Source organism: Podarcis tiliguerta (assembly GCF_965153285.1).
Source record: "Podarcis tiliguerta genome assembly, chromosome: 4".
Lineage (NCBI taxonomy): Eukaryota > Metazoa > Chordata > Lepidosauria > Squamata > Lacertidae > Podarcis > Podarcis tiliguerta.
In genome coordinates, this window is record NC_139537.1 from 3,919,173 (window position 1) to 3,933,470 (window position 14,298).

Here is a 14,298-nt window from a genome sequence, read left to right on the forward strand (position 1 = left end):
CCCCCTTCATGGTTATTCGTTGCTTCCAGGGCAGAGCTCCACAAATTCAAACATCCATCTCGACAAAAGTCCCTGGTGTGGCATCTTGAGATGGCGGTGTCCGTTGCGACGCGATGTCTCCTCATCAATTGCCACCCTCCAGAGTCCAATTTGTTACTGTTATTATTGCATTTAGATCCCTCCTGGGTGGTCAAGGGGGCGTACACGCTGCTCCCCATTTAATGCTCAGAATAACAACCTTGCAAGGTAAGATTAGGCTGAGAGGCAGCAGCGGCTGGCCCAACCTCACCCTGGGAACTTCATAGCTGCGTTGGGATTTGAACCCGTGTCTCCCGTGTCCAGCACTCTAACCACTACCCCACACTGGCTGCCCAGCGTGCCAAAAACATCAAGTTCCCACCCTCCCTCCTCATTGAGTCTGGCAGACCAGTGAGAGTGGTTTATTCCTGGCTCATTGACAAAAAACGGGGGGGGGGGGGACACTTTTTGCATGTTTTGCTAACTCACTTGGGGCTTAGCCCTAGAAGGTGCCACATTCAAAGGGTTTCAGGAAGAAAATTAAAACTTCCTAGCTTAGGAAAACTCATTTATTGTTCGATTTAAGTACAGTGCCAAGGCTTCACTGATAAGTTGGTCTTTTGTTTTTATTCACTGCCTCGGATTGTGTGTGCGGATTGTATGAACAAACAGAGCCATAAAATGGGTACCTAGTGATAAGGGAGGTCTTCGGAAATAAAGAGTGACGAGGGGGTCCACACCCCATTTTACAGGGCTCTGTGTAGTGTGCACAAGCCCAACGGGCAAAGCTTAAAAACCATCCTGCACGCACCCCATAAAACTGTTTGAACATGACGTCCTAAGGGAGCTGGCAGGCAAGGACCCTCTTGAGACCCCTTCCCCTCTTTCTCTGCCCCTCATGGGGAAGAACGGAACAGCCCATTTGTGTCTGAAGGGTCGCTAACGTCACGTTGATCTTAGCCACCCCTGAAAGCCAGAATGCAAAGACGGCTTCTACTGAACAACTTTAACCGTACCTACAATCTCTTTAAAGGGGGGGGGGGAGCAAATGCGCTGCAGCAATATTTAAGAGACAGAAGGGGAGGCAGCCCACAAACGGCTTTTCACCTTTGCTGACGTCAGCAGCTGAGACCTACAGAGCCTAATTCTCTCCCCTGCATGATGCCTGCACCACCAATTTATTTAACTCCTATATTGAGCCACCACCTGACGACAAAAGTCCTCTGGAGCCAACTTCTAGAGGCTGAGGGGTCTTTGCATCCCATAAAATATTTGACCAGCCATTCCAAAGTTACTGGGTATTGCCATTCAAATTGGGGGGGGGGGGGGCTGCATGCCACACCTTGCAATCGGTTAAGGGGGAGTAGGGCTTACCTGCTGCCCTCCCCAGTACTATATTCCAAGTTGGCACACCTGTCCGGGCGGGTCACAAGTAAAAACCAGAAACATAAAACAGGACCCCGAAATGTAAGGCAGGATAAAATCAGAACGACACCGGTACAACAACTGTAAAAAGGACAAACCTGGGGTACCTTAAAAGGTCATTGTGTGGGCATCAGGTTCTCTGTTTGGGGGGGGGGCGACACTAAAAAGACCCCCAGTTTTGTAGCCAGCCTCATTTGCTTCATTTTGTCCACTCTGTGTCCTGCGTTCCTATGTGACACAACTGGCAGAAGTTTGCAGCCACAGAGCACTGAAGGTATTGGGGGTTTGGACTCCTCTCAAAAGAAAAATCATTAGGAAGAACAGCCTCGCAGGGTGAGCTCCACAAAGATGCAACCCCCCCAAAAAAGCCCTTCCTTTGCAAGATATCCAATTGCTTCCGGGGGGTGGGACTGGACCCCTTCGTTTCTCCAATGCGCAATGTAGAGAACTGGGCTAGCTGGCCGCACAGAGCTCAGACCAGTCCCACACGTGCAGCGACCCATCGCTCGCCGCCGACAGCAACGTCCGGGGCTTGGAGGGGTGCCAGGCGTGGGTTGTGACGACCGGGGCTGCGACTCCAGCTTTGCCCGCCCCGCTGAAGACGTGCCCTTTGTGGACGAAGGCCGGTTTGGCGTCCTGCACGGACGGGACCCAGTTGTGTGTGTCGTAGACCCGCACGGTTCCATCGAAGCCTGCAAGGGGGGGGGGAGGGGAGAGATGAGTACTTCCCTGCACAGAGGAGGGAGGAGAGGGAAGGTACCTAACAGGATCAGGGCCCTGGCATCCTGCTCTCTCACAAGCAGGGCCTCTCCATCGCCTGCGGTTGGTAAAGGTAAAAAGGTAAAGGACCCCTGGATGGTTAAGTCCAGTCAAAATTTACTCTGGGGTTGCAGCGCTCATCTCAATTTCAGGCTGAGGGAGCCGGTGTTTGTCCACAGACAGCTTTCCAGGTCATGTGGCCAGCAGGACTAAACCACTTCTGGCGCAACGGAACACCGTGATGGAAACCAGAGCACAAGGAAACGCTGTTTACCTTCCCGCCGCAGTGGTACCTATTTATCTACTTGCACTTTGACGTGCTTTTGAACTGCTAGGTTGGCAGGAGCTGGCACAGAGCAGCGGGAGCTCACTTCGTCACGGGGATTCGAACCACCGACCTTGTGATCGGCAAGCCCCAGAGGCTCGGGTTTAGACCACAGCCTACCAGCTGGTATTTGGAGGTGAAACTGCACCCCAAATGCGGAGGCTGTACAGGAGAAGGGGTGCAGGCCCCTGTGGCTGCACCTGAGCATGCGACAATTGGAGAAATGTTTCTCCAGCCATGCTCGGAGATCGTGGACCTGCAGAATTGGAAAGGACCCCCAGGGTTGTCCAAATTCCACCCTCCCTACACATTTTAAAAGGGCATAATATCCTCACAACATTTAAAATGTTTCTCAGCTTGGAAGCAGCTGCTCTGGAGAATGAAGTGAGGTTTTGCTGCAGAGCCTGGCAGCTGGGCAAGAGGCTACTGTAACCCGGCCCAAAGGGCACCTCTCCACTGGATAGGATTCCCATTTTACAGAAGTGGAGAACCGTGGCTGTTTTGCCAAAAGCTCCCCTGTCAAGTCAAAAGTTGTGTCTCCAACCAGATAGGGCCCCTGAGGTGGTTGACTTGCCCCCACACCCCATTCCCTCGGGTTTTCTGTAGCCCTTGAGCCAAGACTAGGACACCGGTGGCACTGTGGTCTAAACCACTGAGCTCTTGGGCTTGCCGATTGGAAGGTCGGTGGTTCAAATCCCCGCGACGGGGTGAGCTCCCGTTGCTGTGTCCCAGCTCCTGCCAACCTTGCAGTTCGAAAGCACACCAGTGCGAGTAGATAAATAGGTACCACTGCAGCGGGAAGGTAAACGGTGTTTCCGTGCGCTCTGGCACTCGCCATGGTCCTCCGTGCGGCAGTAGCAGTGTAGTCCTGCTGGCCACACGACCCAGAAAACAAACGCTGGCTCTCTCGGCCTGAAAGCGAGATGAGCACCACCCCAGAGTTGCCTTTGACTGGACTTAACCGTCCAAGAGTCCTTTACCTTGAAAGCCTAGGCAGCATGACACTAGCAGCTAAATTTCTCCCCACCCTCCAAATTCTGGCACAAACAGGACCAAAGAATTACCGAGATCTCTGCCCCACAGGCTTACCTGAGACGGCCAGGTGTTCTCCAAGCAGAGGGGCAAAGGAGACCGAGAGGAACCCTGCCCCACCGAGGCCACCCGTGGGCACACAGCACTGAGCCATCTTCACAGGTCTCGTGGGGTTTCTGAGGTCGGTCAGCATGACACGGCCGGCAGAGGAGAGGCGGGCCACCAGCCGCCTGTCCCCAGTGGATGGCAGGGGGCCGCAGCAAACTCCAGCACACCAGCTCTGCCCAGGCAGCGCCTCAGAGACGTGGGCATCCTCAGCGACCCGCAGGAGACCCTGCGGCTGCCTGGTGTCAGCCACGAACAGCTGCCCCTTCGTGCCGCAGGCCAGGACGGCGGCTTCGTCCAGGAACTCCAGGGTGGCAACCTCATCGGTGTTTGCGGAGCCTACAGAAGGAAACAAGAGCACAAGGGGATCGTGGAATTGTAGGCTTGGGAGGGACCCCCAAAGGTCATCCAGTCCCACCCCCTACAATGCAGGAATCTCAGCTAAAGCACCCAGGACAGATGGCCGTCCAAACTCTGCTAAAAACCTCCAAAGAAGGACAGAGCACCACCTCGAATGGCTCTTCCCGTCAGAAAGTTCTTCCTGATGTTGATTTTTGGTCCTTTGAGGGTTGGATCAGTAGCTGGGGCATGGGACTCTTAATCTTAAGGAGACTCTTTTTTAAAAAAAATAAATAAATCATTTTTATTGATTTTCCAATAAAAAAAATCCAATTAATATATCCAATCATAATACTCCAATTAAAATAAAAAACTAAAATAAAAAAGACCAAATTATAGTCCAGATTATAATTATTAATTTTTCGGAGCTCCCCACGGTCTGGATCTCCGAAGCGTATCTCCACACCTCAGGCCTGCCTCTCCTCACTGTTTCCATATTTTCCACATCTCGATTTTAATGCTTTCTAATTCTCTGTCTGAGTCCAGGATTCTCGATCACGTCAAACGTCATCGAGAGGGGAGAGTGTGTGATCTCCAAAGGCTGATTGATCTCCAAATGACTGATATTTGTGGAATACGATTTATCTTTATTGCAAACAGCTTTGCCTAACATTCAGACCGTGAGAAGTCAAAAATATTAAGATTACAATTTGGAAGACAACTGGACTTTTTATTTTTGTTTTTATTGCATCTCCACCCGCATCGTTCAGCCCGGACACTGAGGTCCAGCTCCGAGGGCCTTCTGGCGGTTTCCTCATTGCAAGAAGTGAGGTTGCAGGGAACCAGACAGAGGGCCTTCTCGGTGGTGGCGCCCGCCCTGTGGAACGCCCTCCCTTCAGATGTCAAGGAAATAAGCAGCTATCTTATTTTTAAAAGACATCTGAAGGCTGCCCTGTTTAGGGAAGTTCTTAATATTTAATGCTGTATTGTTTTTAACACTCGATTGGGAGCCGCCCAGAGTGGCTGGGGAAACTCAGCCAGATGGGTGGGGTATAAATAATAAAATATTATTATTATTATTGAGGGTTTTATCCCGCAAGACTGAAGGCTACCTGCCACAAAGATGATTCTCCTGGATTCCATCTCGGTCACCTGAACATCGCTGACCTGCAGGCCATGAAGGACCCACGCCGATTTGGAGAAAGCGGTTGCAATCTTTGCCCAGCAGCGCGCCTCTCCTCGTGTGGTGCAGACAGTGTAGAGGGGCTTAATAACATCTAGCGGGGAGGAAGGGAAAAGACAGTTATCCCCAAGATATGGCTGTGTTGAAAAAAATGTTTAAATATACCTTTGTTAAGAAGCCAGAAGCATTCCTACTTGGTATTGTAGGGAATGAGATAAATAAGAAAGATAGGAAACTATTTTTATATGCAGTAACAGCAGCGAGAATACTGATAGCTCAGAAATGGAAGCAAGAAGAATTACCAACACTTGAAGAATGGAGAATGAAGATGATGGACTTTGCAGAACTCGATAGATTGACAGGAAGAATCAGAAATCGGCGAGATCAGAGATTTACTGAAGAATGGGAAAAGTTCTCAGAATATACGCATAATTTAAGTGAAAAACAAATAACGCTTGTAACTTTTAATGAAGCTTTGTAAAAAAGAAAGATTAGAATTGGAATGAAACAAGATTTAATTTATAAATTAGATGAGATTTCAGAAATGTGTAGGAAAGTAAGAGGGGAAGGAGTACCAGCCAAGTTGAGGGAAGTAAAAAAAAGAGAATGGATTTAAAAAAACTGTATGAATTGTATTAATTTGTTTTATTTGTAAACTGAATAAAAATTATATTGAAAAAAAAAAAAGATATGGCTGTGTGTGTCTCTACGCTCTCTACAAGCCCCACAGTCCCTGAGCACTGCCTGTGCTGGCTGGGGCAGGTGGGAATTGAAGTCCATCGATATTGGGGCGGGGTCTCTATACAAGCACCAGCAAACTGTCCGAGACCAGGGAGAAGAGTCGATGGAGGAAGACTGGAAAAAAATTAAAGTATATTTACAGAAATATTGTAAAATTAATGAATGTTAGAAGAATATTGGAATGAAGTTATATGGTTTTAGCAGAAGTGTTATTAAGAATTACATGAATATTAATTGTTAATGTGTTAAAGTGAAAAATTTAAAGTTAAATTGTATTAGGATAAATGACAGAACAAAATTGAAGAAGAGGGAAAGGATTTGTTGAATTAGCAAATTTGAATTAGAATACAAAAAAGGGAGGTGCAAGGGAGTCGAGGAAATAAGCAAATGAAAGATATAGACATGAAAATTGGATGTGTGTCTAAATGTTTTTGTTTTCTTTATGTTGTATTGTTGTATTGTATTTTTTTTATTGTTGACGTATTGTTTGTTGAATCTATGTATTGTTTTTCTTTATTGTCTTTCCTTTTATAATTATAAAATATCTAATAAATATTATTTTAAAAAAACATATACAAGCACCAGCAAACTGGAAACTGGAACCCAGAAGAGCCAGTTAAGGCCGAGCGAAGACGGTCGGGTTCGAACTGGAAACTCACCGCTCTTGCGGTGCGCGTTTAAGGAATCCCGATTTAACGGCTGCAGAAAGGGAGATGTAATTGAGGATTGGAGAATCTTATGACCTGGAGGAATTGGATGGAGGAAAGCTCTCCTGCAGGGGTGCAAATATCCAGAGTGTGGGGGTCAGGTGGGATTGTGAAATATGGAGCAAGCCATCGTGTCCGCGATGACTGGGTTTGATTCATTGACAATGGTTTCTGATCGAATCCCACAAGCCTCCGCACCTCTGCCATTTGCTTTCTCTATGCCTGACAGGCACATATAAGCATTCTAAATACACAGACCAGTTGCCGGTTGCTTCATCAGGCATCCTGGGTCATAAAGATAGAAGGTAGCTTCCTTGACGTAGCTACTGTTAGTTTTGTTAATCTTAGGGCCAGGAAGAGAGTTCACAAAAATGCATCAATAGGAGTATAGCATCTAGATCAAGGGAAGTAATAGTGCCACTGTATTCTGCTCTGGTCAGACCTCACCTGGAGTACTGTGTCCAGTTCTGGGCACCACAGTTCAAGAAGGACACTGACAAACTGGAAGGTGTCCAGAGGAGGGCAACCAAAATGGTCAAAGGCCTGGAAACGATGCCTTATGAGGAACGGCTAAGGGAGCTGGGCATGTTTAGCCTGGAGAAGAGGAGGTCAAGGGGTGATATGATAGCCATGTTCAAATATATAAAAGGATGTCACATAGAGGAGGGAGAAAGGTTGTTTTCTGCTGCTCCAGAGAAGCGGACACGGAGCAATGGATCCAAACTACAAGAAAGAAGATTCCACCTAAACATTAGGAAGAACTTCCTGACAGTAAGAGCTGTTCGACAGTGGAATTTGCTGCCAAGGAGTGTGGTGGAGTCTCCTTCTTGGGAGGTCTTTAAGCAGAGGCTTGACAACCATATGTCAGGAGTGCTCTGATGGTGTTTCCTGCTTGGCAGGGGGTTGGACTCGATGGCCCTTGTGGTCTCTTCCAACTCTATGATTCTATGATCCTTCCTCTCCTCTTTACTGCTGTTTATGACCTCTGGAGTTTGCTAAAAGCATTCCTCCTTCCTTCCTATTTTATTTACTCTGAACTACATATGCAATGCTCAAGTAGGAAATAGATTCTTTGTAGTTAAAAGAATTTCTTCTGATCTGACTTTGTCCCACGTGGAGTTTTTTGAAATGCTCAGAGGAAATCTGATTGGTTCTTACCAACACTGTGTAAAAAGTTCTTTTGTGAATAAAAAGGGGTGGAGAGAGAATTATTATACACACTCCTCCCAGAGTCTTGCTGGTCAAGCCTCTTGTGTATTTTATTAATCAGAGTCCAATCCTTCCTTGCTTTGGGAATGCTACACTCTCCTCCCTCCTCTTATAACACACGACCTTGTGGACATTCGGTGAATGTCGGAGAACTCAGGATGCGTAGCAGAAAGCCGTTATTCAAGAGTTAAACTGCGGAACTCCCTGCCACAGGAGGCAGTCATGGCCACCTGCTTGGGTGGGTTTAAAAGAGGATTAGGCAAATTCATGGAGGAGAGGGCAATTGAAGGCTACTAGTCAGGGTGGCTCTGCTCTGTCTCCAGAGTCAGAGTCAACAATGTTGCTGAATCCTAGTTGGTCGAAGCCACAGGAGGGGAGAGTTCTTCTTGTGCTCAGATCCCACTTGTGGGTTTCCCAGAAGAGGCATCTGGTTGGCCCCTGTGAGAGCAGGAGGCCTGGACTAGATGGTCCTCTGGCCTCATCCAGCAGCCTGGCTTTTCTGGCATCGGCATGCAGCAGAGACCCCCCTTATGTTAATCATAAAGTGGAAAATATTAGTTTCTTTAAAATTCACAGCATGTGTGACATTAAAAGAAAATGTTATGAAAATGTTTTACAGATGGTATATAACACCGGTAAAATTAGCGAAAACATGCAATAAGTGTTGGAAATGTAAAGAGAAAGAAGGTTCTTTTTATCACATGTGGTGGGAATGTAAGAAAGTGAAAGGCTTCTGGGAAATGATATATAATGAACTAAAAAAGATACTAAAGTATATATTCATAAAGAAGCCAGAGGCCTTTCTGTTAGGTATTTTGGGAAAAGAGATAAAGAGAAAGGATAGTAAATTCTTTCAATATGCAGTGACAGCTGCAAGGATGTTACTGGCTCAGAAATGGAAACAACAGGAAATACCGACAATGGAAGAATGGAGAAGGAAGCTGCTAGACTATGCTGAACTGGATAAAATGACTGGGAAGATTACTTAAGAGACCAAAAGTTCACAGAAGACTGGGGAAAATTTGTGGAATATCTGGAGAGCATAAGTGAGGGTCAAATAACGCTAGAGGGATTTAAAAAAGCACTGTGAAACGTGAGAAGTATTGTTAAAAGGGAATAGAAAAAGAAAGTTTTAAATAATGACAATACAAACTTAAGAAATGCGTAAATTAATAAAGACTACGAAAGATTTACGGGAAAGCTGAAGGAAGTCTAGAAAAGAAAGACTTTGTGAAAATTGGATGTGATATTATTGTATGATTTGTTTTTGTTGTAAATTAATAAAAATTATTATATATAAAAAAGGAAAATATTAGTTTCAGCTTTTCGGGCACGTGGCAAGCCTCACGGTGTAGTGAAAGGAAAATAAACTATGTAGGTTTTCTTTTGAATTAGGGGTTTTTGTACTGGAAACTGCCCTGCAATCTTCAGATGCAAGGCACTATACAGGTGAATTTAATTAATAAATAATAATAATACATCAAGCAGTGACTTGCTGATTGACGCACCTGTTTCATCCTGTCCCACGTGCCACACCTGCAGGGAGCCGTCCGATGGGCCACTTGTCACCAGCAAGCTACAGCCACAAGCAAAAAAGAGTTAGGAATGCTTGGGAAAGGGGCAGGACATAGGTGGGCTTCCCCTCACACACAAACCCTAGAAAGAGGCATCCTTGACATATTGTCAACAGAGAACTCCAGTTCAGGATGATCAAGGCTCCCGGCTCCCAAGGCTGTCAGCACAGTCCGCTCAGCACTGCAAGAACACTAGAACTACCGTATGTTTTCGTGTATAAGACAAGTATTTAATACATGTTACGGAAAAATCTTGGGGCGAGGCTGCTCAGTCCCCCAGCTTGTTGAGCAGAGCCCGCGAGTCCCTGCGGAATAAAGGAAGGAGTCCAGCCACCAACCGGAGCAAATAGATGTAGACCAAAGTTTATTGCGCAACAGGTTCAAAGAGGAATTTTGAACCCCGAGGATGGGGTGACAAGGACTTTTAAAACTTTCCCACCATATCCCAGAATACAGTTCGTACAGCATCATTGATACATCACTGGCATGTCACAAAAGGGGAGGGGTAGACAGGGGTTACACTAGGAGATGAAGCTGATGGACTACATGGAAATGGCAGAAATGACTGGCAGAGTCCCAGACCAGGGACAAGAGTCGATGGAAGAAGTTTGGAAAAAATTTAAAGTATATTTACAGAAATACTGCAAAATTAAGGAATGTTAGAGGAATACTGGAATGAAATTATTTGGTTTTAACAGAAATGTTATAAAGAATTAAGCAAAAACTGATTGTTAATGGGCTAAAGTGGAAAATTTAAAGTTAGACTGTGTTGAGATAAATTATAGAACAAAAAATTGAGAAAGAGGGAAAGGATTTGCTGAATTAGCTAATTTGAACTAGAATACAAAAAAGGGAGGTGCGAGGAAGTCGAGGAAACAAGTAAATGAAAGATAAAGATATGGAAATTGGATGTGTTTTTAAATGTTTTTGTTTTTTTCTTCTTTTGTTGTTTTGATGTATTGTCTTTTCTTTCTATTATCGATGTATTGTTTGTTATTTTTTTTGCTTTTTTATATACTTTTTTTCTGTAACTATAAAACTTCTAATAAATATTATTAAAAAAAGAAAAGAAAAAAGACAGGGGTTGGGTTACACTAGTTTAACCTTGGCAAAGATGTCCAGACAAGTCCTTGGTACAAGATTAGCATAAGCAGACATGGCAGGGCAAGACTCAGGTATAATATGAGCCTAGGCAAACACCTCTGAAGTCCCACCACCCAAAGTACAATAGAGCTTCCTTTGCATGTCTGGACCCCTTGGCAGGTCTGGTGATGCGATTAGGCTTTCCTTGGCCAACAATTAGCTCAGCTCTGGGAACTTCCTGGGGTAGGAGGTATGGGCAAAATAAGTCCGCTGGTTATTGGCTACTGTGGCAACAATTGGGTGGGTGATTGGCGATTACGTTTTGCGAGCGTGCAGATGATTGGTGGCTTTGCCGATGTGTGTGTGATTGGCTGTTGCGGTCCTGCGGGAGAGGGATTTTTGGCAACCCCCCCCCCCCCAAAAAAGCTCAACAACTCTAGCAATCTCTCCCAAAGAAAGCTCAAAAACTCTGTGCAATCTCTCTCTCCCCCCCCCCCTTTCTCTATTTTGAGTCTTATACATGGGGGGGTGTTATACACGGAAAAATACGGTAATTTAGGTACCGCTTCTGTACCGAATGCTCTAGGCAGGCTTTGCACATCTAGATAACCAGCAATCAGAAAATAAGGATTTTCTTAATCTTATTTTTCTTTCTCTTTTAACCTATTTTTGTTCTCTTTATTTCTAACCCCCCCCCCGGCTTTTTGTGTTTTTATTGTATCTAGATAATATTCCTTTAAGAAAAGGAAAGGATATTAAGTTCTGTATTTTTCTCTATAAACCTTAATAAAATTTCTATAGTAACCAGCAACCGAGAGGCCAAGTCCTTTTAGCACCACTGACCTGGTTTTTGGCACGTGCTTCAGCATGTACACTGGGTGATCGGAAAATCCACCATGTTCAACCTTGAAATCTCTTTCTGGACATAAGCCCTGTTTAAAAATAAATAAAGTAAGGGTTCCACCCGAAAACCACGCTGCAGCTAAGGATCCAAGCCTGGGCCTCAGCAGAAAAGAGACCCAGGAGAGCATTTTTGCACAAACATCTTTCTCTTCTGAAGTTGGGCCCAAATGGGGAGGGGAATCTCCAAAATATTATCATTAACATTACCTGGTTCTCCTTTGCGTACAGCCTCTGAGGCAGGAGAAGCTGAAGGATTTCATTCCTCCTTCCATTTTCATACCCCGCCACACAAATACCTAAAGAAATCAGACCAACATTGTTCCTTTTTAAAACATTACTTTAAAAAAAAAAAAAATATGGGGCATCAAGAAAAATATGGGGCATCGTGCCCAACTGTCAGCTGGTAAAAGCTAAAGGTAAAGGACCCCTGAAGCTGGTAATTACTAGGAATCTGAATTCGTAGAAAACAAAACAAAAAGCGGAAGCAAAAAAATTGCCAAAGAGAAAGAAAACAAAAACTCACTTTTTTCTCCCGTCCACTCAATGACTCTGGTGGGATCGTGCAGCTCAAACAGGTGGAGATCGTTGTACCTGGAAACACGGGGAAAGAGAAGTGGGAGAGAAATGCAATGAATGGATGGATGGACAGACGGATGGACACTGAGCCACTGGGATGGCTCAAAGGGGCAGAGCAGCCCTTGCTCCCCAGTGGCCACGGAGGCAAAGTGGGAGCCCAAAGCCGGACCCACCTCCCAATCTCCTCCCAATCTCCCCTCCCTTTCTCTTCCCCCTCCCCTCCCTCTCCCCTCTTCTTCTCCCCCCTCCCCTCCCTTTCTCTTTCCTTCTCCCTCCTCTTCCCCCTCCCCTCCCTCTCCTCTCTTTCCCCTGCCTCTCTCCCCTCCCCTCTTTTTCTCCCCCATCTCCTCCCCGATCTCCCCTCCCTCTCCCCCCTCCCCTTTCTCTCCCCCCTCCCCCCCCCGCTGACTCACAGTCTCAAGGACTCCAGCAGCCACTCCTCCTCTCCCTCTTCTTCCTGTTCTCCTTCTCCCTCCATCCTCCTTTCCTCCCAAAACGTGCAATCGGCGCGGAGCCAGGGCGGCCCGTCACGTGAGAGCGCCCCGTCACGTGAACCGGCCTCCTCCACGTGTCCTCCCGCTTCCCTCCAATCACCGGGCTCGCGGGGTGGGCGGGGCCTCGCTCGGAGAAAGCCCCTCCCCTCCCGGCCAGCTGCGAGCGGAGGAGCCGCTCGCCCCAGGCGGGACCGCCGCGCTGTCCTCTGGGGGCCCCGCGGGTTTCGTGGCCTTTGGGGAATTGGGGGGGGGGGGCTCGCGTGACTCTCCCTCCCCCGCCCTATTTCATCCATCACAACAACCCTGCAAGGTAGGCTAGGCAGAGAGGCGGCGACTGGACCCCAGGTCTCGCCTCCTGGGGGGATTCGAACCCGGGTCTTTCCCAGAACCGCTGCTCCACACTGGCTCTCGGTGGGCTGGGTGGGCCTTTGGCGTGACCCAACAAGGCTTTTCTCGGGGTCCTGGGTTCAAGGTGTTGCAGGAATTTATGTATAGGTGGGGGGTTGCCCCTCCAGCAGATCTCATGCACATGCAGCCCACTACCAAAACCAGCACAGTCACTTTTGTGACTTATCCCCACAAAACACTTCATCACAGTTTCTTCCTATCTATTCAAAGGGCCTCTGCTGCAGAATACCAAATGTAAGAATTCACTGATACTCAGCACCTGAGTGATAATTCCTGGCATCCTGATACCTGAGTGCCGGACAGGTAGCCATTCCAGAAATAACAAACCCAGGTGAAGATAAAAAGGTGTGATGAACTTGGCTGGGAAACAGGGAAATGTAAATATCTCTTTTTGTGACACTTGATGGGTGTTTGGTGGAGGGCAAGGGGAACCACTGGGCAGGGTCCAGGATGCTCAGATTACTGCCACCAGACCTCCCCTTTCATGATGTAACTGTGATGTATTAGTGATGTAGTTTGGGGGGGTGTAACATGGGGATGAGCAGCTAATAAAAGTTTGGGGGCTCTTTTGTTCTGGGCTTCCATCTTGTTCCACCTGGTGGCAGGTGGGAGTCCTGTCGCGACAGTCTTCAATAAAGACCAAGCCAACTGGCTGCTGTTTTGCTCTGGTATTCCTGGCTGGTGTCCTTGTTTTTTGTCCAAGGGAGCCCTCAGATTTCTCCATTAACAAAGGGAAAGTGCCAAGTGATGGTGCCCACCATGGGTGACGTTGTTGTTTAGTCGTTTAGTCGTGTCCGACTCTTTGTGACCCCCTGGACCAGAGCACGCCAGGCACTCCTGTCTTCCACTGCCTCCCACAGTTTGGTCAAACTCATGCTGGTAGCTGCGAGAACACTGTCCAACCATCTCGTCCTCTGCCGTCCCCTTCTCCTTGCGCCCTCCATCTTTCCCAACATCAGGGTCTTTTCCAGGGAGTCTTCTCTTCTCATGAGGTGGCCAAAGTATTGGAGCCTCAGCTTCAGGATCTGTCCTTCCAGTGAGCACTCAGGGCTGATTTCCTTCAGAATGGATCGGTTTGATCTTCTTGCAGTCCATGGGACTCTCCAGAGTCTCCTCCAGCACCAGAATTCAAAAGCATCCATTCTTCGGCGATCAGCCTTCTTTATGGTCCAGCTCTCACTTCCATGCATCACTACTGGGAAAACCAGAGCTTTAACTATACGGACCTTCTTAGCGTGGGAGACGTTAAGAGGGGCAAATTCTTGGAGGAGGAGGCGGCCATTCGGTGGCTCCTCGCCAGGGCGGCTGTCATCTGCAGCAATGCTTCTGGCTGCTGGGAATCCCAAGCGGGAAAAGGGCAGCTGAGATCAGGTCTCGCTGCAGGCTTCCCACAATTATTATTTCATTTATTAAATTT

The 14,298-nt window shown here is 47.1% G+C and overlaps 1 protein-coding gene across 1 annotated transcript; it reads right to left on the reverse strand.

Moving 5' to 3' along the window:
* Positions 1 to 573: 573 nt before the first annotated feature.
* WDR73 (WD repeat domain 73) lies at positions 574 to 12,540 on the reverse strand. Its single transcript, XM_083436671.1, has 8 exons — positions 12,393 to 12,540; positions 11,927 to 11,994; positions 11,611 to 11,699; positions 11,344 to 11,432; positions 9,352 to 9,419; positions 5,116 to 5,280; positions 3,617 to 4,003; positions 574 to 2,135 (listed from the first exon to the last, which is right to left on the reverse strand). The coding sequence occupies exons 1-8, from the start codon at positions 12,455 to 12,457 to the stop codon at positions 1,897 to 1,899; spliced, it is 1,170 nt and encodes a 389-aa protein (XP_083292797.1). The 5' UTR covers positions 12,458 to 12,540; the 3' UTR covers positions 574 to 1,896.
* Between the last annotated feature and the right edge of the window lie 1,758 nt (positions 12,541 to 14,298).

Excerpts from the sequence above, each read along its gene's own strand:
- WDR73 (XM_083436671.1), bottom strand. The coding sequence starts at position 12,457 with ATGGAGGGAGAAGGAGAACAGGAAGAAGAGGGAGAGGAGGAGTGGCTG. Across the intron at positions 11,700-11,926 it reads TGAGTGGACGGGAGAAAAAA|GTATTTGTGTGGCGGGGTAT; the intron begins GTGAGTTTTTGT and ends TGATTTCTTTAG. Across the intron at positions 11,433-11,610 it reads TGTACGCAAAGGAGAACCAG|GGCTTATGTCCAGAAAGAGA; the intron begins GTAATGTTAATG and ends ATTTTTAAACAG.